Source organism: Anopheles merus, chromosome 2L, assembly GCF_017562075.2.
Source record: "Anopheles merus strain MAF chromosome 2L, AmerM5.1, whole genome shotgun sequence".
Taxonomy (NCBI): Eukaryota; Metazoa; Arthropoda; class Insecta; order Diptera; family Culicidae; genus Anopheles; species Anopheles merus.
The window spans coordinates 52,365,480-52,392,802 of record NC_054083.1 but is presented as its reverse complement, the minus strand read 5'-3'; the positions used below and the strand labels follow the sequence as shown (position 1 = coordinate 52,392,802).

The 27,323-nt window shown below is 49.5% G+C and overlaps 1 protein-coding gene and 1 non-coding gene across 2 annotated transcripts in view; both read right to left on the bottom strand.

Annotated features, from left to right (window-relative positions):
• LOC121593820 (titin-like) overlaps positions 1 to 27,323 on the bottom strand; it is a 158,880-nt gene that overhangs the window by 125,007 nt on the left and 6,550 nt on the right. Inside the window, 6 exon segments of the mRNA XM_041916522.1 lie at positions 17,831 to 18,412; positions 18,494 to 18,716; positions 19,269 to 20,028; positions 20,097 to 20,735; positions 22,423 to 22,597; positions 23,571 to 23,684. Of these exon segments, the coding sequence (XP_041772456.1) occupies positions 17,831 to 18,412; positions 18,494 to 18,716; positions 19,269 to 20,028; positions 20,097 to 20,735; positions 22,423 to 22,597; positions 23,571 to 23,684 (2,493 nt within the window).
• On the bottom strand, positions 24,021 to 24,093 carry Trnar-ccu. Its single transcript has one exon. It is a non-coding gene; the product is annotated as a tRNA-Arg (tRNA).

The window sequence follows — 27,323 nt, the reverse complement described above, 5'->3', positions numbered from 1 at the left end:
TGTATCGCATCGCCACGCACCAACCTTTGCTCGCGTGCCTCTTCCAACCACGCAAACAGTTGACCATACCGCTCCAGGAACTCGTTCAGGGCCTGCGCCGTGCGGACATTGCGCTCACTCTCCTCATTGCAGTAGCGCTCAAAGTGTAACTTCCTCTGCTCGATCCGCTCAATCATCGCCTGGACGCCCGCAACCTCCGGCTTGGTGCGGCCCACGTCATCCACCAGCGAGTAGCCCATCTGCAGCACTTCCCCGATCGTTTCCCGGATGTCCTGCAGCAGCTTCTGGTGCGCCGGCAGATCGTTCGGTGACGCAGGTCGCAACGGCGTCCCGGCGACCTGCTGCTCGAGCTGATCCAGCCGCTTCAGTACGGCCGCCGCTCGGGTGAAGAAATCACGCGACTGCCCCAGCAGCGCCTCCCGCTGATCGATCTCCTCCAGATGCTCCGAGCAAGCGCTCAGCACCGCGTACGCCTTGGCGCAGGCCTCGTCGCCGGCGAAGCATCCGCTCGTAAGCAACTCCTCGGTCGTTTTGGTTATCTTGAGCGATTTGTCTCGCAGCAGGGCCGCTTCCGGTTTGAGGTTTTGGTACATTTCCAGCAGCTCGGCGGCTTGTTCCGCCGACTCGCCCAGTGTGAACGAACTGAGCGTTTGACCGCGCACACGCGCCAGACACTGTTCGATCTCGTCCAGCTGCTTCGCAAGTATCGCCAGCGTGAGACACTGTTCGAGCTGGGTTTTGCGCGAGATCCACGCCTGTTCGAGCTGGTTCCGGCGGTTGGAAAGATCCTCCAGCCAGGACTCGACCTGCCCGATCGCCTGTACCGCATCCAGCTTGATGTGGTTGGGGCGGGAATCGAGCGTCCCGATCTCGGAAAGGACACGCAACCGGTCCAGCATCTGCTGGCCGGCCTTGAGGGTGGCCGCAACAGCCGCCAGCATGTCGCCGCGCAGATCTCGGAACGAATCGAGGAACTCTCGCACCGCGTCGATCTCGATCGGGATCATCGTGTCGTTGCAGGCGACCTCGAGCGAGGACATTTTCCCGTACGCTTCGCCCAACCGCTCGAAGAAGGCCACGTTCAGCAGGACGATGTCGCGCCGTTCGGCCAGCATCTGCTTGATGTCGTGCCAGACGGCATTGAGCGAGGCGGCCATCTCCTCGATCAGCGTTGGGTTGGGCCTTTCGTTCGATGCAATCTTTTCCTGTATCTTTCGATAGAACTCTTCCAGTGGCGTTGGCATATTCTAAAAGAGTTGCAGAAGATAGAGAATGATTATGAAAAGGATTGATCAAAGAGTTCTTCGTTACGTACCTGTATTTGCCGCAACAACTCATCGTGTTCATTCTGAAGCTTCAGGGCGTCATCCAAACTGGGACCGAGAAATGTGAACTTTGGCAGCAGATCCGCCACCTTTATGTACAGTTTTTCTCCACTCTGCAAAGATAAGAAAAGATAGCCGAGAAGTGAGTGGGAGTTGTCGGATAATATTCATATCAATTAACCTGTCCCTGACCATCAATGAGGCGATGGCCAAGTTCCCGTGATGTGTGATTGACGTCGGTTTGGTGTTCTTCCTCCGCAAAAAACACAGCAAAAAAGGTTAATTAATGAATGCAAAGCCTGCTGCTGTTGCATTGCCTGCCGGAATGCTGCTGCTGCTGCTTGACATTGGGCAAGCAAAGCAACCCAAGCGGTGGTGGGTGACGCTGTTACGCAACGACACGCAGAAACGTGAGGCATTTTGACGCGCAAAAACGCTCATTTGCAAAAGGAGGGAGGCTAGATGCAGTTTTCGCAAACGATATCCAACCGGCTGCAAGCGTGTAATCGGATCCCGGATTAGATCTCCTACGACACACATCTTCTTGACCACACCAGCCCTGCGTGTGTGCGTTTGTTTGGCCGAGGCGCCCCTAGAGCGGATGTCCCCTCGGATAAGGTTGCTCCGTTGCGTTTGGCAGCAATTTGTTTGTCACTTGCAGCGTTAGTGGGGAGGGGGAGATGGGCCACACTGACACATGATCGCTCTCCGGGCGGATCGTATTGCGGAGCACCTGAACTGAGCGCCAAGAACATCCGATCGGTGAGAAGGTGAGAAGCCTAAACCGATTCAATCACCCTGGAGTTAGAGCGCAATGACATTTTTCCTTCAGTAAGTGCCCTACCGGTATTCATAACGCGAAATATAAATATTTAAAAATTCAAAACTGTTAGCTGGCGAAAGGTGGAGCGAAATTAATTGCCAATATTTCGGACGACCACAGAGACCTTGTCAAGCTCCCAATGTCCAGAAGGAAAAGGCAGACTGACGGTTTGGGCGTCCCCCCATTCCGATCGTCTGATTTGTCTTTCTCTCTTTCTCTCTGTTGTCCCTTCTCGCGTCGATCAATTTTGCGAGGTTCCATTTCACCGATTCGCACCGGTCGATTTCCCCCCACGTCCCCGGAGCAGAGTTCGGCCCGGAGACTCTTGCCGTGCGACTCTTTTCCGTTCCGGAACGACGGTCACGCTCAATCAGGGCACAAGTTAATACGCGCTTCAAGCTCAAAAAACGGTGACCAATAATTTGACACAAATGTTTCTATGCCCGAGTGAATGAAGCGGGAGATAGGGGGTAGTTTTCTGAAAGAAAGTGTGCCTGAGTTGTGAAAGCCGGCTCCAGCTCCGAAGGGGGAACGGTTGTTGTGATCGTTTTCTCCACGCAGGCGACAGGAAGGCTTACCTTCCATGGCTCGTCGAAGGTTATGATCTCGTAAAACATGCCTGTCGTCGTCGTTGATGGTCGTTATGCATGGTTTAATAGTACCGAAAAGTCATAAGAAAATGTCGTACAACAGCCAATATCAGTGGGGAGAAAGAAGAGAAAGAAAAGCTACCTTAACTAATCTACCGCTCGGAATGATCTCCATGTGTCTCCGGTTTAAACAACAACATCAGCTTAACATCAACAAACCCCACACACTCACACGAGCAAACGGGGCAACAACTGCATATATTTGTAATTATCGGCCTTTCAACCCTTCACCCTTTCACCGCGTAATGCACCGATGGCCGTTCATTCACAAAGAAGAGAAAGATAAGTCAGGCACAGAACGCTCATCACTCTTCTTCCGTTGCGTTGCTTCGCATCAAACTTCCTTTCTAAACACCACGCTGATGACCTCCCTGGATGGCGATGCTTGTCGGGAAAAGGGTCTGTGGGAAGGGTCTGTGTACAGAATGCATGTTTCGATGAAAAGATACACACAAACAATACTCCCCTTTTGGTACGTCACAATTGAAAGTCTTTTATCGTCCCTCCTTCTGCTCACTTTCTAAACATACAACCCATCGTATCATCGCAATCGCACAAACGATCAAAGGCGGATCGCACCCACCCAAGACGCCGCTCAATCAATCTCGCCGAACCGCGGGACAAAACACAAATTCCCAACGCCCAACGCCACAAAATGCCGCGCTGGTATGGTAGGAATTATGCAAACCACGTCCGGCACTCGGTTCTGTTTTCATTTCCAACTCGAAACGGTATTTCTTCGGTGCGTCTTCTGCTGCGAACTCCCTCTTCAACCCCCGTTCGATTGCACGTTTGATCGCCCAGCGCCCAGCGGAGGCCCACGGTCACGGTTGATCCCGCTAGCCAAACCGGTGGAACTCCGGCGGAACCCCACCGGCCAGCGGGCCAGTTTGATAAGGTGTAATGGGGCATGGACAAGACGCTGTTTACTTTGCAGGCTTTGCTGCTTTTATTTTGCGCCCAAGCTCCATCGTAATGTCTTTGCCGTTACCCTGCGTCTATGCCTGTTGGGTGCCGTCTTTAGCGCAACAAAATATGTTTCCAGACCATCGACCTCGAAACAAATAAATACACACACACACACGTGCACAGACATACATGGAGTCAAAACAAGAAAAAGTGAGACTAAATTGCGCAATTACAAAGCAGTCCGGCGGCTTTGCTGTGCGAAGGAGGATTTTGATTTCGAAGCATTTAGCCAGCCGGTGAAGCTTTTATAATTGAACCATCTCGTTAACGAATCAATTGCTCGTTCAATTTACCCGTGTTTCGTGATCTCTTTTACATGGTCGTTTGGTTCCGGTGAAGGAAAAAAAGTAGTCGCTGTGGAAGATTAATCTTCAGCAAAACTGTAATTGGAGTTCAGGAAAACATCGTTCCTAAAATAATTTCTTCCGCGCGATCGGCACTCGCCGATCGTTGCAGCGAAGGGAAAGAACATCCGAGCAGCAGCAGCAGCAGCAGCAAGATCGCTTCGTTTAATGAAAGCAACTCCATAAAATCGACCAACCCGCTTGAATCTCTGGATGTGTATCACAGCGTGCAAAATTATCTGGAATCTTGTACCACTGCTTGCCTTCTCTTGCCGTTCTTCCGAGGGTGAAAGAAATGGACACATACGGACATATTTATTGCCCCGATTACATACCGGATAGGTATTAATGGGATAATTACGGTCTGTACGGGATTAATGGAAAGCTCCCTCTTTAGATGAATGCTGCTCCTTGCTATCGGAGCCTCGTTGAGAAGGTCAGGACACCTCCCCGAGGTGGATCAAATGCCCCGAACCCGCTCAGGAAAAGGTCGCGCTTGTGAAATTCGCTGCGAGAAAAAAAAAGCAACGAATTTAGAGTTGTTTGCCGAATACCAACCAACGCCACCCAAGGAATCTCTCGCTGGCATGGTGCGAAAAGTCAGGGCAAGAATTCTCTCGGCAGTTTGCATTGGCTTGCCTGTGCCCGCGTGATTGTCTCGCGCGAGTCAAATACCACCCTTGGGCGTGATCCCTTGGCATCTCCCTGCCCTACCCTTGATTTTCCCAATTAAACCCGTTAAACCGTGGTTCCTGCTGCGCTGCGTACTCTAGCGACCAGTTTTCACGTACATCCGATCAGTGTTTGCAGTGTGCGAGATGAATTAAAATTAGATCCACTAAATGAAGCAACAAATGGGAAAGGGCACCGAAGGAACGGATCTTGTAACGGAGGGAGGCGAGAGCATCAGCACGAGATCACTCGAGAAGCTAATCCAACCGGGATGCGCGGAACGTCATTCTTATGCTGAGCGAGAGATGCTCTATCGGAATGACACACTGTCTCTCTCTCTCTCTCGCTCTCTCTCTCTCCAATAGAGAAGAAAGTAGTGGAGCTGGTAGATCGGAAGAATGAAGTTTATTTTTACGCTCCGTATGGTTCGCATTATGATGATGGTGCAGCAAAGGGAACGGAGGAGGAGACGAGTGATGATGAAAAATTACAAACATGAAGCAACCACCCACCCCTCTCGGAGGGTGCAGATAGGCATTTTCCAGCATTGGAAATGAAATTCTAGTGGTTTTTCTTTTTTACTTTTCTCCCTACAAGAGTTCGATGTTTTCACTGTTCAAGATGATCTCACTGTGTGGGGTATTGCAGCTTTAATAGGGCAAGGTCGCACGGGACCCTTGTGAAGCGCCCTGTGCAACAAGGCGCTGTGATTGCAATCGTTGTGTTTGGGGTTTAGACGAGTGGGACCGATTTTTCCCATCGATGATGTAACACCCTCGCCGTGATGATGAGATAGCGTCATTGGTTTGGAAATAATTTTACCCTTCTGCCCGAGCAACATTTCACTCCGATGGAAGATCGTGTGATCCTCCGTGTGCTGATTGGAAAACCGGCAGCAAAATATCACTCCAAACAAGGTAGGGACACCATAGAAAGATCTGCCAAGGCGCTGTGTGCATTGATTATGATTTGAAGGCGCCCGGGACGTCAGCGGGTTTTGCGCTGAAACACGGGCGCCCGATCTCCCGATCTCTCACGATTGAAGGTGTTTGGTGGCGACGAAAGCAACACGGTTGATGATTCGTGATGGCGGGGTCAGCTCACGGTGCTTCACGCCAAATCCATCATGTTGTGGTGGCGCTGTATTTTTTTGTGCCCCGTCCGTTAACAGCTGCACGTTTTGTTTAGCGGCGGTTGAGCGGTGAGCAGGGAGTGCGAGAGCATTAAAAGCAAGAAACGGCACACGAAGCAACCGCGGCGGGCATATGTTTTTTCGCTTTCGGTACTACTAAAACACACGCTGCCCGAGGCGAGAATTGTTTTCCTATGCTAAAATGTTGTGAAATAGGGAAGGTTTGAGGCTTCAGTGTTCGTTTCGTGTTGCTCACGAGCTCCATCTGTTTTTATTTCTGGGGGGAGCCGGAAGGGAGGATATCAATGAAGAAGGAGATGGAAGAAGAAAATGCAACCACAGACGGTAGCAATGTCCTATAATGTTGCTGATGCTCTCGTCTCTCGCCCATTATTCATTACGAGTACTTCCATTTGGCTCTCGCGGGCGTCCCAACAAACTGTTGCCCTTTTCCTGTTTTCCGACCCGCTTTACATACGTGTGTACCGTCACATATGTGAGCATTAACAACAATTCCCCAGCTTGAATCTGCTTCCGATCAGTAACAGGCCGCTCGACCTCTCGTGTGTGTGTGTATGAGCAACCGACGTAGAAGCAAAGATTAATTTTAGAACATTGCAACATTCGAGCGAAAGGCACCACCACCACCACCATCATGACGTCATTTTGCGTGTGAGGATTTCGTGTTGATCTACAAAGAAATGGTCCACCGAATGCATGCACGCGCTCACAAGTGTTTTCTTCATTTTGGAGCTCATCGCAAAGTGACTTTTTGATCTCCAGAAGCAACTCCAAACGGGTTTTTAAATACGTTGCCGCCTTAAAACAAACAAAACTCCGGCATTAAATCAGTGTACGCGAGGCCACTCTTAGGGCAGCACGCTCCAGAAAAACTGGGACAGTTGGTCCAGCGTGAACCTTCACAATCAACGCTTTGCATACAGCGTCAAGCGCACAAACACACACACCACTTGGAGGCTCAAGATCAGCCTTCCTCACACACAAACAGACACTCGAATTGGCCTCCCGCTAAAGCCAGCAGGAGCCGCCGTGCACATGAAATTGCCGCGCCAAATATGGCCAAACGCCATTGGGGGAAGGCAAACAAACAAAAAACCCAAAAAACCACGACCTCGGTCGCACCTCGGCGTGTTGTGGTGAGGGCATGAATGAATATGCACACGATGGTAGGGTGGGAGAAGTTGTCCGCATCCCAAGCGATCTCAGGTATCATGTCAAGGCGTCTCAAGCATAAAAACCACCACCACCACCGACACCACCTGTAAACTCGGTCGCCTCTACTAACACACAATCGCGCACACGGTGGAGTGAAAGGGCTCGAAGGAAACAGGTTCGAAGTTCCGATAACCGACGACGCTTGTTTATAAACACACACACACGCGGTTTTATTGGAATCTCAGTCAATGGTTCAGCGTGCGCTCAGTTCAAATGTCAGATCCGACGCGTCAGATGCACGCCATCTGTGACTCGGTGTGACTCAGGCTTTCATGCTTTCCGTAAAGAAGACTCTTGATTAATGGACACTCTCTCTCTCTCTGCAGCAAGACGGCACTGCTTCGATCGATTGCAGTAGCATTTCGTAGTCGATCGATGTACCATCATTTCCATATCTCTTGTTCGAAGAATGTACATGCAAAAATCCATTTCTCGCTCGTTACATTCGGCGGAGTTTGGAGTTCTTTTCCCTGCCCGGATCGAATGTTTTCGTAGGGCCTCTTTGGAAGAGTATGCTCTGTTGTTGGAAGCCTAAAGTGTCAGATAGGAGCCTAGGTGAGGTGACTAACACGACCGATCGGTGTGGACGGTGGACTTAACGAGAGGCCATCCTCCAAGTCTGCGCACAGGGTGACGACAACGAAGACGACGACGAATGGTCGCGGGTGGTGTGAATTAATGCGCAATTCATGTGTGCAAGACACGGCCGGAGCGCAAATGAACCCCGGAGTATTGTTGTTGTAGCTCGTTTACTTCTTCGTTCCCCCTCCTGTCATGCCATGTTTGCCCTGGAGCCGTCGTACATCGCGGCATTATTTATGAGCTACACGCATATTGTGCCCTGGGTCTTGCCGTGTCGATTATTTATACCCCTGCTGCCACAGCGCGCCTGGAATGACCGGAACCTAGCGCACAACGACGATGTACTTTTACTGCCAAACGGCCGCCATATTTATGTATTGGGGCACGCAAACACCACCAACACTGCGTTGCGTTTATTAAATAAAAGTCTGGCAAAAGAAGCGTTAATTGACATTCTATTAGCAACGGGATGATAACCAAACCAACCAACCAACCAGCCAGCCAGCCAGCCAGGTCTTGTCCGCATTTGCACCAAGCAGTAGCAACACTAACCCATCCCCCCGAAACGAACGAACCATTTAAAGCCATTGCACAACGATTGACCTATTGAGCAGGCTTAAAGTAACAAACAACGATCGATGATCAATTAAACCCCGAGCGCATCGCTTTTCGTGGGGCTTACGCTTCCGAAACAAGATACAAATCCACGCGGCCAACACACTTGCTTCCAGCAGAATTTACATCACGCTTCCTCCGTAAATTCGGCTTCCAAATTGCAATTCGTTCCGAACGAGCATTGGAAACCCCGTTGCACGCCACAAACTTGGGAGTTGGGAAGCAAGAAAAACGGTACATACTCGGTACTACTACTCTCGGTCATAATTATGAGTCCGGTGAGGCTTGCGTACGATCGAGTCCGGGATTGAGCACAGCCCGACGAAAAACCGCCCAGCAGCCGCCCCAAAAACCATTGGAGCACAGAAGAATGCGCGCACTGCTGCTGCTGCTGCTCTCGCTGCCCCGTTACGGCTATTGGCGCTGGTCGATCAGCCGTCAGCGCGATCATGAATTTGGGACATGGAAAACTGCTGCACTTCCTTCCCCAAAAGTGGCACCCGGAATTACCAGAACACGGTGGTGCAGGAGGTGAAGGAACGTTTCAACAACGTCGAGGTGAATGTAGGCGTTTGCCATCGATCAACTGTCGATCGCCCGGAGGTACTGGCATGCTACAACGAAAGTTTTCCTTCTGCCGGAGTGAATTTCTGGCCCGACCGCAATGGTACTGTCAAATTGGATTTGTTTTTGTTTAGTTCCGTCCGCTCGGAACACAAAATAAACACATTTAGTGCGTCCAAAGGCCTGGTCACGCCGCGTCTGTGGATCTAATTTCAACCCCTTTTTCTAAACCGGGCAGAACTGGGCAGACACGAAATTCGGGTTTCGCAGGGGTTTTGTGGGATGTGCAAACTAACCCCATTTCCTTTCCCTTTACGCTTTACGCGAGTTTTTATTGTGTTCAAGCTGCAGCACCAAACCGAAAGGACAGTATGACTTTATTCCCGTTGCAATTTACGACGATCTCTGTTTATGTTACCCCACCGGCTTGTACAATTGGTACAACTTAGGTGGTACAATTTATTGTGCGGACATAAAGCAACATTTTCTGCACCATGTTTTGGCACTGGAACTGTGTGACGATGGACACGATCGTTCTGCTTTTCGATCGCCGTCTTCAAGCAGACGTACAGCGGGCAATAAACAGGCGGCCGACCACCCCAGGTTTTGTGGGCTGTGTCGTACCGTGGGGACATGGAACCGCGGGACTTTGAGGTGATTTTATTTTCGGAAAAAGTCGATCGCAAAACCAACCACCAACCAACCAGCACAGACGGTGTAGCTGTAGCGTGACATCAGCATCGTTTGGGGAGTTGTTGGTGAAAAAATAGCACGCTGCTCTTGAGATTCCAGTTTGTTTCCCTCCTCGCGAGCGTGTGTGCAGGTTCTTTGAAGGTAGAGGAAAATTATGGTTCTACGGATTTTTTGAAAATCCTCCACCTGCAAGAACCGTTAAAGCAACAGTGTGATAAAGCAATTAGCAAATGTTCTTAGCGAACCATCTCCATCAACGCCGAAAACCCCGGAAGGCAACAACCAAGCCGAAAACCAGTTAACCGTATTCCATTTTTTGTGCGAATTTTCAAACCTTCTTCTCCCAAGAAACACTGTAGATCATAAAAAAAAACTCCGTCCGCTATGGAAAATACATGGCAAATGTGGAGGCGGAGGAAGAAAATTAGCAAAAACATTCGCACAGGCCGCGCACCAGAAGCGGGTCGGCAGCGACTTCCCGGTGTTTGAAAATGGAAAACTGAAGATTGATCTTGAGTCGGGTTTCGTGCAGGCGAAAGGATGATTGGGAGGTGGTCGGGCGAATATCTACGCCTGCCATTAATAACAAATAATACAAAACACCCTCCCCGTTGCTAGGCTTACTTTGTTTACGCATCTGCTGTTCTGCCGGCCTACGCGCGCAATACGCCGTACGCCGAGAAGCGCACCAACTCGTGTCAAACGCGTTCGACAGAAGAAAGGTCCAAGAAGAAAAGGGATGGAAAATTTATCGCCACACATCTGGGCGACAATCCTGTACGGACGGGGGTTTTCCGCAAATGCATTTGTAATGTGCGCGCTGTGTTCACACAAAAAAAATATAAAAATTCAACGAAACCAACCACATTCTTTGGAGGAAATGGTTTTCTCCATATGATACAGCATGACGAGATAGATAGATAGCTATTGTTGGTTTTTTGGACCAATCCAATTTCGACCCATAATTAGTTTGCTTTCTGAAGCAGAAACGTGACAATGGTTGCTGGGGTAACAGGAATTTTGTGTTTTAATTAATTTGTAACAAACTATCAGCACTTCAAGCGAAGGAGGTGCGTTTGAACCGGTTCGATGGTTCGAGCTTTTGTTTGAGCAGAGGGGCAAACCTCAAACAGTGAAAAGATCATTGAAAAGATCACACTTTTACATTTTCCACTTCCTCGTGTGCATATTTTCACTGAATTTAATTTACATTAAAGCAGGAAAATAATACAATACGATGGTATGGATGCGATGTTGGTGAGTGATTACAAGGTCTCTTTTTATAATAATAATCCGTTTCAATTGACTGTTTCGCAAGCAAATGACTCATCAAAACCATTTGATGCCATACATTAATGCTTTCTTCGTCATTTTATGAGAGCATTCAGCCATCGTAGGGTCCGCTTTTTTAAACACACTTTTTCCAAACTGCACCCAAACGCAAACAAGGGAAATAAGGAAAGTGATCAATCATTTCGATTTCGACCGACCAATAATCGCCGCGTAAGCGCAACTATTAACGATTTCTATTTGATAATACCCCACACACTCACACACTGTGCCGTACTCAAACATCAAAAACAAACTCTTTGCCCGCTTGATCGGACATCCCTTCCGCGATGACGTCAAACCGACCAAACCACTGTACTGTGGGCACCGTATCGGAAGTCGGCGGCTGGGCGACCTGATTTTTGCATTCCTCCAAAAACTTTACCCTTCGCTGGCGATAATTCCAATCAACGCTCTAGGGGCTGGCATGCACACACACACACACACACACGCAAGGGGCAAGTAGAGATCGCACTCTTCTTTCGCCACTATCTCTCTCGTATACTTTCGACCTCGGCTTTGTGATGGCCAGCAGAAGCATCGAACGAAACGAAATCTGCACAGGAACACGAATAAAACCACACGAAACGGGCTTACAACACACACACACACACGCCAGGCGTTATTAGGGCCTGGCCTGTGGTGAGTGTGGCAACATTGTTTACATTCTCTTTCTTCACAGTTCCCCCCCTATTCACCCCCTAGTGCCGGCAGCAGTTCATCTTTTGCAACGGGCAGGGAGAGTGTGCGCAAGCAAAGCGGATTGCAAATCGAACACGAGCTAGTTCTGCTGCTGCTGCTGCTGCTCCAGACAGACAACATGACCATAAATTATGCCCAGACCGCATGGTCGTTTGGGGGAGGATGTGTGTGCGCGCACACAATTTCATTCGCGAATCTGGTCCCTCTTTCCTTGTGTTCCAGACTTTGTGTCTGCAGTTGGAGTGTGGGGATGATGGAGCAGATGAAGAAGCTAAAGCAGTTGGTGCAAATATGACTCCCAACGACCCTTAAAGAAGATCGCGTTTGAAGTCACTCCCCGTTTATCGTTCGTTTTTGCACAGATTTTTGGTGCCAAATGTTGTTTGCCCCGAAGGTATTCGGGGAAGGAGATTCGCCCCATTCGCCAATGCGGTCTCGAAAAAACAACCCTCATCCCAAGAGGATGGTTTGTTGTGGTTTTTGTTTTTTGTCCTATACCAAACCAGCAACATTCTTCCACAGAAGGGCTTTAAAACAGACGGGGTATTGCTCATCCTCCGGGGCAATATTCAGCTCTTCAGTTTCTCTTCACATTAAAATAATAATAACACTGCCGCGGAACAAAAACCGGCTTCTAGGGAAGCACACAACCACTCACACACACGCACACCCGCAGCAAGGCAATCTTGGGACCCTATCCCTTGGATGTGGATTGATTCCGATTTCGCGATCTCTTGTCTGTGTGGCTGTATGCATGCACATTCGCGATTAAGACCAGCAACACGACCCAAAATAAAAAAAATAAAGAGCGAACCCATTTCGGAACGAGTTCTCAGTTTTCGCTAGTGCCGCTGGGCTTTTAGCGATAAATGGTTGTGATCGCCATCGCCATCGTTCTACCTCACCCTTGGAAGAGGCATGATCTTGAACCTGGATGTGTAATAAACGAACGTTGAGTGTTCAGTTCGATCATTCCAATCACACCAACACCTCTCTCTAGGTAGGAAGCATCACAACATCTAAAGGGCCTGCTTTAGAGTGATTAAAGATCAGTTAATAAACCAAAGAAGCGCTAACTCCAGTTCGAAATCAAACTTTTCCATTAATTGCGTCGTAAAATTATAATTTGTCCAACTCCGGGCGCTCCCCACAGACGTGTGAGGATCGCTTCTAATTAGCCGGAAATGGCTCAATGCACCGGTTTATTACACAGAGAGAACCCGGACAGTCCGTTAGACGGTAGAATTGAGGTCCCTTTCAGGTCACAGCATAACTTGCGCTCGGCCTGCGCTTATCATAAAACATCACTCGCACTCATGTCCGGTCGATGGCACTCCTCCAACGGGGTGGCGCGGAGCTAATCACGATCTTCACCCTTTTCCCGTTTTTAACAAATAAAACGACCATCCATACCAACACCCCGGGTAGGCAGTTTGCTCTCTTCCCTCTGGTAAGTGAAAATCAAACCATGATCACGCTTCTTGTCTGCTTTGCAGCGTGATAAATCTAAAAAAAACTTCTTGCTCTAATTTTAATTATGTTGTATATTTTGTTTTACGACCACAGTTTAATTGCACGCTTTCTGAGAATTTCGTTTCTAAGCAGATGAACGAACCAAGCTCTTTTCAGTGCAGTGCAACGGTTTGATCAACGACGGTGATGCGTAATCTATTAGTCGTTAATTATTTTTTTATACATCTTCGTTCAATGTCCACCGTTAGCGCCCTGTGCATGCTTCTTACACCATTTTTGATTTTAGAGACGCCGGCGCCGTTGATTTTTACATACACACACACACACTCGTACACACTCGCGCCCGTTTCAAGTTGCAATTAGAACGGTCCGCTTTAATAGTCGTCAGATCCGCGCGATCGCCCAAAGATCCAGCGAGAAGACGACGACGCAGACGACGGAGGACGGCAAGCGCGAGCACATTAGTATGCAGCGTAACGCGTGTCATCCCCCCTCCACACACCGCGACACCCCCCCGTGCTTCTCACAACGCACGATTTAATAACTCGTTCGCAAGCAACCAACCGGTCGCGTCATCCGTGCTTTTCCGCGAATGTGGGCCAGAAAGGGCCTCGATTAATCGGCAAAACGGCGGTATGCGAGACGAATTTTATGTGTATTCTGCTGGTGTGGTGTTTGGTTGTTCCAATGCGTCGACGAGTGTGTTTGGTCAAACAATGTTCAACGGGTGGAGTGCAAACAATGAGACATATTTCATGTTTGTGTGTTCCGCTGAAATCGGATAATAAAATTGAATTATCCATTGGGTTGTTATTGGGGAAGGTATAACGCCCCACGACTGGTGGTGAGAAATCATCCGACGGATATTGAAATTGCTTCAGGAAGTTGGAATCTTACTCCCCGATTGTCCGGTGTCATTTCGAGTTACATTCCCATCATAAGATCTCCCGAAGATCACGATCATTTCACTTCACAGCACTCCATCACGAATGCAACCTGCACACACTCCTTCTTCGGTGAGGCATTTGCACTTTCCAACACATTAACATGCGGCATCGTCCATCACCCGCCACAAAGCACCAAGGAAAGCCGAATCTCGTTTGTCAAATCCGGTCATTTCATCCGCCATCAACCCATCGGGGAAGCGTGGTCGGAATTCAAATACATTCCCCCGAAAAGCGTTGACGACCTTGACGACGGTGCGTTTCATTAGCATACACCGTGCATTGGGTGTTTGTATAGGTACAAGATGTTCGTTATACAATGTCTTACCAATGGGGCAGGCTAAGCCGACCCACTGTTCGATCCCGATCTTACGTTGCATGATGCGAAAGCATTACACTTTTCCTACATCACACGCTCGAGCGATTGTGCACGGGTGCGAAACCGTTTACTCCTTCATCAAAGCAACCATCGCCCATCAGCCAACAACAACGGCGGAAGAACATACAAGAAGCCAATTATCGACGAAAGCATTAATAAATGAGCTGGTGGTTCTTAGGCTCATCTTCTTTCACCATAGCTCACTAATTGATTGTAGCACGTTGGAACGGAATCGCACCCCAATCCATCGTTGAAATCTGATGAGCAATCTGCTGCGATGTTCTGCATCTTAAGGTGTGCGGCACGCGATGCATATACGCAAAACGTGAGCCTTCATTCTAATCCAGAGAACGAGTCTTTTTTTTCTGTATTCTGCCAACTCAACCACATCGGCAGGTGTTTGTCGAGTGTCGAGGGGAAGGGGGAATTTACGGGACTCTTGCCGACCTCGTGCCTCAACGATCAAGAACCGTAGTAAGCACCGACCACCACCCCCTGTCAATGATTGATGATGGACGATTCAACTGTGATCTTCGATCTTGGAGCTTAACGTAGTTCTGGTGCATTGGATGTGATCTTTGATTCCCCCCGCTTCATTTCTATCCGTTCTTGGCGATCGCTAGCAGAGATGTATACAAAGACCTACCTTTAGAATCGCCACAACCAGCTGCAGTGGACCACCCTGAAGCACGACGGTGCTGATGGTGGTCGCGATCGTTGCACTCGCTCCAGACGATGCTGCTCCGGCGGCCGATGCCGTGGCCATGTGCTGCTGAGGTGAAGTCATCGGTCCGAGCGTTTGGGCGAAATCTTCGTTCAGCTGCCGCTGCAGCTCATCGAGCGAGGAGTACTGTCCGTCTCCACCCGGTGGCGTTTGCTCCATCGCTTCGTTATCTGCTTTACGGTGTAGCTTTTCAAATACGACGCTGTACGTGTGAGGACCCTCCAGAAATGTTTTAACACTGAACAAAATCAGAACTTTCGGTTTCGTTCTATTGCTCCTCGCTGCTGCTGATGATGATGATCACTCTGGCTGCTGCTGCTTCGTTTTCTTTCCTTTCACACAGATTTTCGCACACACTCACATCGCACACACACCCAGAAACACATAAAACACACGAAATGCACACAAGCACGGTTATAGTAGTTGATGTAATGCGTCGATTGAGAACAGAAATACGGTCCACTAAAAACTAAATCGAAGTTGTCGAAAAACTTAAATTACTCAAATGCAACTCTGTAAAAAAAAGCAAACAACAAGAAAACATCATAAGCAAGATGAAATATTACACACTGAAAAATTGGCTCGCTCGGGAAAATTGAAGGCACAAATTGGTCGGCGGGGAGGGGGGAGGGTTTTCGTTTTTTTAATGGTCGCTGTGCGGTGTAACACACAGTGCTAGCTTCGAACGCACGCACCAACACTTAAGGATCTCGTGACACGGGACGGGGCGGGATGCGCGCACGCGCATGTTAACGCTCCGTCAGATCACACCTCGTCGGAGATCCCGGGCGCGGCTTGGCGGATTCGGTTTCGCTTTTTTTGGGAGGGGGATTCTTCCTGGCCCCCTTTCCATTGTGACCATTCGAACCGTGCGCCTGTGATGAGTTGAAAAGTGAGCAAAGCTAATCTCTGTACAACAAAACCGGCATGAAAGATGTCGACGACGCCACCGGGGCGCTTCCACGTTTCATTCACACGTTAGCCGCCGCGCCCGTCTCTGTCTTCGGTCTTTGGTTTTACACCGGCTGCCAGCAGCTTGCTTGGGGGCAGTCTTCTATTTCATTCCCCAATTTCTTTTTGATAACTGTGACGATCGAGTTTAAACCGAGCACGAACGGAATGACATAAACTTTGAGCGTCCACACCGCGAATCGAACGGAACCGCGCGACGGTCACTTGACGCACATCACACACACACGCCCCGGGGGCCAACATACACAACCGCACTGGCACGCAAACACGGCTCTCGTTCCCGCGCGCACGATACCGGTTTTCACATTAAAACTTTCGGGTTCGAGCTGTGGGTTATTTATCTTCTCCTTCCGAAACACGCGCCTCAATGGTGCGGGATAGGCCAAGAACTTCCACTTTCACTCGTTTCCGCTCAAACAATGTCCACTCACCCGTTCGATCGTGCCCTTTTACCTGAATGCTGTTGTTGTTATTGTTGATGATAATCTTAGCTTGATCTTGTTTCGTGGAGCTAAGGGCGATCCGCACTGGTCGGTTGCATCTGAGAGACTGCGAGAGCTGCGCCGGAGCGTGTCTTGATTTGGGGCGGCAGTGTTGTGATTCTTTCCTTTCTCTCCCTTCTCCTCCCTGTTCGCCTTGCGCGAAGAGACTAACTTGGACGCAAGCTGGCGGCCAGGTTGGGTCAGCGGGTTTATTGGTGATGAGGAATAGCTGTTTACTGCAAAATTTGGAGTTTTAAATCCATTACTGCTTAATCCTTTGTCATTGATAGAGAAGAAGGGGATTGGATGACATTCTAACACCCTCTTACATGTCTTATACCCTGTGAAAAGTTCAAAAAATTAATGAAAAAGGCTTCATTTCGGGGTCGTTGTTTCCCCTAGAAAGAATTGTTGCTTCAAGGGTTAATTTAAACATGCTTGCATTACATGCTGTTTGCAAGTTGCGTTACAACTTGTAACGCAGTTACCTCAGATGGCGTTACTATTGTGTGATTTGTTTGGAACAACGCACTCCATGCATACTTTTAGGCGCATCACTGCAAACCGTTTGATAATTATAGCTTCACACACACCAACTTGGGGTATGTTTTATAGATTTTTAAAACTGTCTAGCAAAACAAAAACGTAAAAACAGAACCAAAAACACACAAAAACACACGACACACACAGAAGCATTATTTTACTACACACTTTTATTTCACGGCCAAAAAAACAGAACAAAATCAACATGCTTAACAGAGCCAGAATTGTAAAACTGCGCTATACTTACACCTAGCTTCATTGAAAACATACACTCGAAAGCACGTGCACACACACACAAGCACGAAAAACACGGCCATGCAAGCTAAGAGCGATGCTGCTACACCTTCCCTTCTTCCTTCCAACCTAAACATCTAACGTCCCTCTCGTAGGAATCACCTATCAAGCTACCTAATTCTTGGTTCGTTGCCATCGGGGCACTCTCTGGATCTCTTCTCTGGCAAGCAAATGGAATGGCGTTTTAAAGACACAAAAAAAACAGACAGTTTCCTCCTCTTCCTCCTCTCCCTCCTCCTGTCACTTCAGAGACAACTCTTCACCGTATGCTTGGTGATGATGTTCTGATAGTAGTACGTCAGCCCAGAAATGTCCCCCGGGCCCTTGACCGGCTCGAACCGGGCCGGGTCCTCCGCGTCCAGCTTAACGCTACTCGTACTCACGTTCCCGCTGTCCTCGCTGGTCGGCGTCACCTGCGTGCTCTGGAGCTCCTGGACCTTGCCCACCAGCTCCACCGTGCCGTCGCTGCCGACCGACGCGAGCAGATTGTTGTTCCGTATGTCGTTCTCGATCTGCTCCAGCTCTTCCGGCGTCAGCGAGAGGGCCAAATTTTCCCGCCGATTGATCGAGTTCAGGGCGGAACTGGAGGCGGAGCTCGTCCCGATCGCACTCGTAGGCGAGCACACCGTCGGCACGGTATCGTCCGAGTCCACGCTGGCCGAACCGTGCGAAACGGCCGGCGTTGGGAAGCTGTGCTCCGACTCGTCGAACGAAAGGTTCGCACTCGAAGTCATCACCACGCCCGACAGCAGCTTGATCGAGGGGAACGCTTCCGGGTCGGGATCTTCGGCGGAATCGTTCCCGAGCGAACTTTGCCGCTCGATCGACTCGACGCCCCACCACGGCGAGGCACGACACTCCGAGGCGGTATGGTACGACGAGGACCGTGACTGGGGCGTGCAGATGCAGTCCGAAGCCGTCACAAACGATCCATCATCCGTTGACTTTACACTCGAGCTCCAGTCCTGTTGGTTTTTTTGGTGGGGGAAAAGGGCACAAAATGAAACAAATCTTCTCCCACGAAACCCCGGCGGCAACACACTCACATCACTTTGATTTCCACTGTCACTGCGTTTGCCGGCGGCCACCTCCTGTCCAGCATCGGCACTGGTCAGCTCTTCCACCTCGTCGTCAAAGCCGCCCTGCACATCGCTCAGCACACTGTCTAGGGCCTCCGCAACCTGGGCCACCTCCGCCAGCCGGGTCGAGATCGCTTCGCACGCCATTATGTTATCACTTTCGGTAATGATATTCTCCGGACTGGCCATCCTGGTGTTGAGGGGAAGAAACAAATGCACATCGGTGGCGGTGTTAGACATATCTTTGTTGCAATCTAAATATACACACACACTTTGTGAGACAAATTGCCGGGCTAACTAACTTGAAACTAGCAACTAGGAAGACTACTTTGGGCAAGTTCGGTGAAGTAGCGAGACGAACAACAACTGAGCGAGACACGGCCACCCCAAAACATGTGCCCCGGTAGAAGATGCTCACCGGCAAAGATGCTGGGTTACATAAAACACGAACCATGGAAGAATGCACGAGCAAAACTGGCTAAAATTACGACGTTTTATGGCGTTGTGTTAGGAGACGAACCTCAACATCAGCTCAATGTAGCTAGAACAGTTAGAGCTACCTCTCTTAAAACAATCATCAAGAATCTGGTCTCTCCCAAGTAATCTTCGGCATCTTTTAAGCCACTCTTCCCATGCGTCCATGCCCACTATCACCAGCTCATTAGCCGTGAAGCGCATCGCTCCTTCTACAGTATGTTATTAATAAATCACGCGTCCCAACCCGCCTCACTCAAACACTCACGCATCGAGCCGGTCGTCCAGGAGAAACGGTTCCTTCAGCCGCGTCTTGAGCAGCCGGCCGAGCCGCACCATGCGGCCCACCTCGAGCAGCAGCCGCTCGCGCGTCGCCAGATACTTGCGCAGCCGGACCCGGCGGCGGCCCTGCTCCGCGATCTCACCGATCCGCAGCACGCACTCGTGCAGCTCGCGCAGCTTCACGCACTGCTCCTCGACGCTCCGGTGAAAGACGGCCGAGACGCGCAGCCGCGTCATCTGCTCCTGCGCCACCGCCTGGAAGGATCGCCAGGTGCGCTGCAGCGCTTTGGTCATGGCAATGTTTTGCGCCGTCTCGAGCTTGCACGACTGGCGCAGGGCGAGCGACGCGTTCAGCAGCTGGCAGCCATAGTTGTACGTGCCCTTGGCCGTCTCCTGCAGCGTCTGGTGTTCATCCTTTTGCGATTGGATCTCCCGTACCGTCGCACCGACATGGGCGTGCGAACGCAGCATCACCTGGTGCAGATCGCTCATCCACTTGACCGCGGTCCGGGCGTCCTGCTCGTACTTGAAGATGTGCGTGATCTGATCGAGCGTCAGCTTCTGCAGCTCGACGCTGTCGGCGAAGATGCGCGACCGGGACCGGGTCGCATCGAGAATGTCGCGCACGTTGCTTATGTCTTCGCTGTAGTCTACATCGATGTCACGCCCTACCGCATCCTTCACCGGCATCAGCAACACATCGCTCAGCTTTTCGCCCTCCTTGATGATCTCCTTCTCCATCATTTCTACAACCGAAGAAAAGAATTGGAAGTGAGTGGATGACCCCATTCATTCCTTCCATGGAAGTACTCACCAAGCATTCGTTGGTTTTCATTCAGCTTCTGCAGATTGGCACTGGCCAGTGCGTAGTCCTCCACCCGCTCACCCATAATCAGCGACTGAAACACCTCGCTCGTGCGATCGAAGTACTCAGCCACCAGGCGGAAGAACCGCACCGACGTGATCAGCACATTGCGCCGACGCTCCAGCCGCTGGGCAAAGCTGCGACACACAAAGTCCATCCACTCGCGCTGCGACTGCAGATCCCGATAAGCCGGCGTATCCTTGCGCCGCGGAAAGTGGTCGATCTTGTGCAGCAGCTCCGCGTAACACCCGTACGTCTGCCAGCACTGCAGCTCCAGAATCTCGTGCTCCAGCCGCAACTGGTCAGCCGTACCGACATCATGTCCGACCCGTAGTTGTGCATTCAGCATCGATTCGGCCGTCGTCAGTATCCAGCTCGTCACGTGCGAAACGCCCTCCTCCAGGGTGGCCAACTCCTGCAGCACCTCGACCGTGCGTTCCAGCTCCGTCCAGGCCTGGTTGGTGGCGGTCTGCTTGCGATCGAGTGCGTTCAGCAACCGATCGACTTGCGTCTTGCCATCAGTTAGATCCTGCGGTACGGCCGACTTGGCACTGTGCAGGTCGGTCAAGTGGGCCAGCAGCTTTTTGCCTACACAAGAGCCACGTGTTTGAGTGGGTGGACCGATCGAAAATGGAGGGGAAAAAATGGAAAGCGGTTTTAGTATTAACTCCTCCAGCAGTAGCTTTAATTTCCCTTCCCCAAATTGTAGCATGCGGTTCACCATTTATAGATCTCTGTGCGTTATAAATCTCGGGTCGGAGTTATTTTCCCTCACAATAAAACCGACAGTACAATTAAAAGGCACCCACTGTTGCCTCTCTCCAAGAGAGTGTGTATGTGTGTGTGCTTGCGTGTGTATATAATTATACAATTTATAACTTTATCAGCCACTTTAAACCGTATTGCTATGCATTCAATTAACGCTTCCTCCCTCGCCCACGCTTACTCTTAAACTGTTCCGCGTCTGATGGAGGGTGCGATTTATTACAACCATTGTCTAAATTGCAACCAAAAAAACAAAAGAGAGAAACCATTTCAAGGGATTTGGGGTGTGTTTTTCTACACTTGAACATGAGCAGTAAAGCAGAGTGGAGAGCATCGGTGCGATCAGTGGACACTTTCAAATTAGTATCCATACTAAAACCCACTGATATCACAATCTCAAGGGCTTTAATTGAATGAAACAATGTGTTATCTTTCATTTGAATTAATTTCTATGCAACAATTTGATAAAAAGAATTGCTCCACCACAAAGACAGAACAACTAGCTTAACTCAACTGTCCAAAGAAAGACCCATTGTTTGTTCAAGCCTCGCATGTCCCTGCATTAGACTACGTTCCCAGCGTGAAACTCTGGTGACTGCCCTCATACACAGGGTCAGGTTGACCATTAGCGTTTGCTGCTGCACCCCTTTCGGTTATGGAAATCCACCTCATGGGCCAGCACCACACGCGAGACTGACCCAGTTCGTGGCGGTTGTGTAAACGCACTCCCGACCGTTTGCTAAGTGGACGGTTTTTTATATTTGATAGGGAAAGCAGAATTTCATGCCCAGCTCAACTACCCTTTATGGCGCAAGCATTTATTGGAGCTGTAGAAACGGAGGTTCCAACAGTAGCCCCGCCGCTGTGGGCACAGGTGTCAGGTTCTCGGTTGTTTCTCGGTCGCAAAGGCGAAAAAGAAACCCGCAACTACTGCTGCCTGCTACTACACCAGTGATTAAGCAACCAATCGCGCATTAACGATGTGCCAGCAACGATGTGTTCAACACTATGGCACTCCTTGCGCGGAAGGAAACGATCGCTACAAACTGTGACACCCGGCTGGACCTGAACCCCGCTAATGAGATGGCTGCCAGCCGCTCCACTGGCAAGGGCGGAAATGATAGATCAGACGATCGAACGATCGCTGCTTTCGCGGCACAGCGGCACACTTCCGGTGGGATCGACCCAACCCCGTGGAAAGCGAGGAAGGAAAGAAAGAAAGAGAGGAATGAAGCCTTCATCGACGCATCGGCGTGTCGATTGTTCAATTAACCAAACATGGCCACACGGTGCCTCAAGTCTTCCTCCACAAATCAATCACCAAAGGGAGAAACTTATGAATATGTGTGCCCATTTGTCCCTTGATCCCTCTCTCTTTCACACTCCCTGTGGGAGCCACCTCCCAGAAAAGCTGCTCAGTCACGCTTGCCACTTCAAACCGGTGATTCCGGTGCGATGGAGAAGCGAAAACACAGCAGGATTCCCGCACAGACCCACAGACGCTACTTACCGCCGTCCATCACTAGGGAGAGAAATTTTTGCACATCCCCGTACAGCTGCTGGCACGATTTGAGGGCCGCGGTCGACTCGCTGGCCCGCACCGTCCGGTTGTCCAGCAGGATGAGGTGCAGGTTTTCTAGGTCGCCCATCGCTTTGTCGTAGGATTTTCGAAATTCTTCGATGCGCTGCTCGTTGAGTGGGCGGTCAGGTCAGGGCAGCGTCCGGGGAAGCCAAGCGTTAGAGCATGATGACCCAATGATGGTTTGGGAGAAGAAAGTGGAGGGATAGAAAGATAGAAGGACAGCAAAACAAAACAACAACAAGAGTGTACATTAGTTAAACCGCATGACAAGAACGATCACGCTGGCACGGTCAAGTGGATGGCCGAAACGAACGAACACGCACACGCAGACGAATAGAGTGAGAAGATTTTTTACGATCCTCCCGTTTCGAAGCCGGATTGAAAATGGGAATTTTATCACCCTGGCATCGGGTGTTGAGGGAGGAGACACGCGAGAAAGACGGAGAGCAACAAGAAGCGACAGTTAGTAGAAAGTTCTGCGTCCAAGTGACGATGCGGTAAGGCGACGACAACATCCCTAATCTGCCCAAGAATCTTACTCAATTAGCATTGGAATGGTTATATTAAGGGTGGAACGAGTTTTCGCTTAAAGCAGCGCTATTGGGCTATCTAATTACTTAGAAAACGGATGCGCTTGCTGCGAGAACTGTTTATAAATGCTTACAGAAAAGGGGTTTCTTTAAAGATAAAGATATTTTATAACAATATTGGAAAGGATCGAAGCTTATGGGTGATTGGCTGTCCATAAGCTTGGCATTTACGATATCCTCATTTAATCAACTGTTAAAGTACTTTACGAAATCCGTTCTCTTTGGCCCTCACTCACTCGCTCTCACTCTCTTCTGAATCGAAGCGTAATTTAGCAATCATGTAGCGATTATTTATGACTTTTGACACGTTGCGTTGAAAAGGGAACGATCATCTACGACAGGCTTTCGATCATCAAGGTGTGTGTGTGTGTGTGTGTGTGTGTGTGTGTGTGTGTGTGTGTGTGTGTGTGTGTGTGTGTGTGTGTGTGTGTGTGTGTGTGTGTGTGTGTGTGTGTGTGTGTGTGTGTGTGTGTGTGCCGTACTTACCTCGCGGGATTGTATCCACTGCTCATGATTATAAGCGATGATGCCGCCAAGCTCCTCCGGTAGCTCGCTCGTGTCAAAGTACTTGCCCAACCGGGACTTGGAGATGATGGTTGGCTGGTACAAACGAAATGAGAGAAAAGAGAGAAAGATAGATAAAAAAACATTGCAATTTAATTAAGGCCGCATTGTGTAGCAAAAACTAACAAAACAAAATCAAATTACAATACTTTTGTTAATTAGTAAAACAAAACGGTAAGCGCAAAAAGGCGGAGATGGCGAAAAGAAACAATCACTCACACATCAAAATAAGAGGAGATAGTAAAAGCACACTCTCGTCAATCAATTCAAACAGGTTGTGTTGGTGTGTACAAGGTACAAGCAGCAAACCATTGGTCTCTTTTAATTGAGAGAATATGTTCTTTACACTCTCTCTCTCACCATTTTCTTTTTTACCCCAGATGGGACTCGAACCCACAATCCCCGGCTTAGGAGGCCGGTGCCTTCTCCATTAGGCCACTGGGGCGTCACGAAGGTCGAACGTTTAGGTTACATCCATTACTGCACCAATCCATTAGCAATCCAATAAACGCACCAGAACGGTACCACAAGGATGATCGCCACGACCCGCGGTGTGGTGTAATTTCGCATTGCGCACCTCCTCCATGGCGCCGATTAGCAACACACACACACATTAAAATTATCCACTTTTCTACTCAAAAACCCACCACGTGCCTAATGGCGTTTCGGGGCACAAATTACCCCCAATCGTTTGGCGCGCTTTGAAGAATCGCTAATTTCTCACCCCCCCCCCCCCCTTACCTCCTAAATCAAGTGGGGAGGGGTGCAATTATTTCCAACCGCTTTGCTGTGTTTGTGTTCGCATCGTAGATGAAAAACGCAAAATCGATTACGAAATTTGCTACAAACGGCAATGTGCCTTTGGAAGAAAAACAGTTCGACTGCCAAACACTTTCCGTTTCTGCTCAGGCGCCTATTTAGCATGCAATGTTTGCATGCCGAAGCCCACCCTCCCTCCCCCGGTGTCAATGCTTTCTCCGTGCACTTGTTTGTTGTTTCTCCGCGAGGCAAAACTATCTGCAAAACCCTTCCAAAATCGGAAAGCTCATTCAGACAGCTAAACAGTCCCGCAGTTTATTGATTGGTTGGCTTCCTCCAAAACCCCAGCGACTACGTGAGGGTGTAGGGGACGAAATTGTGCACGGTGCACACTAAACCCCAAGCACTAGCAATTTCCCCTCTCTCTCTCTGTGTGCCAAAGAGCCGGCAAAACACGAAACACCGCTCAAGAGTCCCGCTGGAATTTGTTTTTGCTTTCCCGGACCAAGCCGCCTTTTGTACATAGAACGGGGAGAAAGTGCAGCGGATTTTGAGGGGTTCGAGTTTTTTTTATTTACTGGCTGCCGTCATATGTGCAATTTTATACGCAGTTGCTGCAACCGGTAGGGGGTCGGGTGAACACTCCGTCTTACCGGAACCAATCTCTTGAGCGGCTGGAAAGCTCCCGGGAAGCTTTCTGCAACAATCGCTCACACAAGCGTAATTGGACTCGTGTGGATAATAATGGCCATTGAAAGAACAACACCAATGTTCAGACAATAGGCAATTGACAGGATGGAGAGCGCTGCAGCAATTCCGAAAGTTATTATTTAAACAACAGGTGTAAAAGGGGTGTAGTTCTTTTTTTGTGTTAATACGGTTCCATTAAAAACAATAAATATTTTCCATTGCCGGGTGCAAGTAACAGTAACATTCCGTCAAAAACATCAGCACAGTGTGGCTGGTTTTTGTAGAGAAATCTAAAGTTGTGACCTTAGATGTAAATTAGATGAGCTGCGGCTTAAATCACGCTGACCTGGATCAGTCAAAACTGTACCCCACCCGTTTAGGAAAGAAATCCCCAATAAGAATGTGTGTTTGCAAAGCATCACCATTAATTTATTCATCCTGTCAATCATTAAAGCATAAAAGAGAGAGCATAGCTTAAGCCACTGTTTTGCGCCACATGATGCCCCACATGCTCGGTGGTTCTGAAATCCCATCGTTAACCTACAAGGTTAATCAGCTCTGTCTCAGCGCACTGCGCAAGGCTGGTTAGTAAAAACAGAGCGCAAAAAACACACACATGCGTGACATGCCACTGTGCGGAAAGAAAAACAAAAAAAACATACGCCGTGAGCAGTTCACGCATTAGCCACTGTATGTAAATGTTGAAATGGAAATGCTATGCAATTATTATGCGACACTTAACGAAGGCAGGAATGGTGGGTGCGTCGTACCAGTAGAATCTCCCCTTTCAGAGCAAACAAAACACAGTCCAACAACAATCTCACTCTCCGTCCGACGTGTGTGAGTGCAATTTGAGTTGCCTTAGCAACGGCAAAGTACTGCTAAAGGAAAGCAAAGGGCTCTTGCTAGATGAAGAAGAAAAGGGAAAACCCACCGTGCTATCGTCACGTACCAATAGCTCCACTTCGTACCTCCTCCCTACGGTCAGTGTGTATGTGTGAACGGCGTGAAAGGTGGCCATAACTTCCCCCCCCCCCCCGCAAGGCAGGGAAATGGAAATTATCTTTCACTCCCCATGCCGCCGTACATGTGAGCGCCTTTGCGTCAATTGCCCCAACCCTAATGGTGTAGCCTAATTGGACTTGCGTCTTGCCACTTTTCGATGCAATTCACCCCACAGCTCATGGGATAATCGGTCCCAAACTGTGGGACACCGTGGGTAAAAAGATATCCCGAAAACGGAAAACCGAACTGTCTGGATCGCCTGAGATGATCTTCTTCGACTCTTTTCCTACCATAAATGCAGCTGGGCGCAGTATGTGTTGGCCCTCTTATCAAAAGGTGCATTGCGTCCTTGGATTTGGGTTGGGAACAGAAGCAACAATGCACGTGTTCCAACCGCTCTACTGCTAAGCCAATCGGGCCAATAACAATCACAAAAAAGTCCGCTCCAAATCCAGTAGCAACCCCCGGTAGCGACAAAACCCCCCCATTGGAGCGATAAGATATCCGGTGTAATAGGACGAGCGATAACAGAGAAACCCGATCGTAAAACCGGTGCAATAATCTGCCCAATCTGAGCCACCGATTAATTACGTGTGCGCAAGATGAGGGGCATTGTTCGTATTACCGCACTTGCACTGCAGTACTGGCAAGAGTGCGACGCGTTCTGTAAGAAGACGCAGAGACCCGAACTCTCTAGAACTGTTGTGCTCGAGCTTCGGTAATTGCGTGTTTGCTAACCCACAGGTCACAGCGAACGACCGATAAGGGCAGATCTTGTACCGCGATGATCGTGTCCGAACGATCGAAACATGGCGCTCGACGCTATCGCTTGCTTTCAATCGCTCAAACAAACAAACCGCTCGGACCGACCCCCAGCTCGTCCAGGCAGGTCCCACAAACGTTATATCATAACATGAACACACACCCGCGGGGCCACCAAATGATCCACTCACACGCCCCAGGCCTAACCTTGGGACCATCGGACACACCCCAATTTTAGACAACACGCTCAGAAGAAGCAGAGCAAGACAACTCCCTCCCCTACAAGCTTTCAAGCGAATGCACAGAGTTCAATGTCACCCTTAGGGTCAGACGGGGAAGCCACATTGGCGGAAGCAACCCCCTGAAGCTTGTACCAGCATGGGGCTTGATAACACTATCTCTGACACGACGACAATTGGCAAAAGATCGCACACGCCTTGGCCGTTGGTTTGACAACTC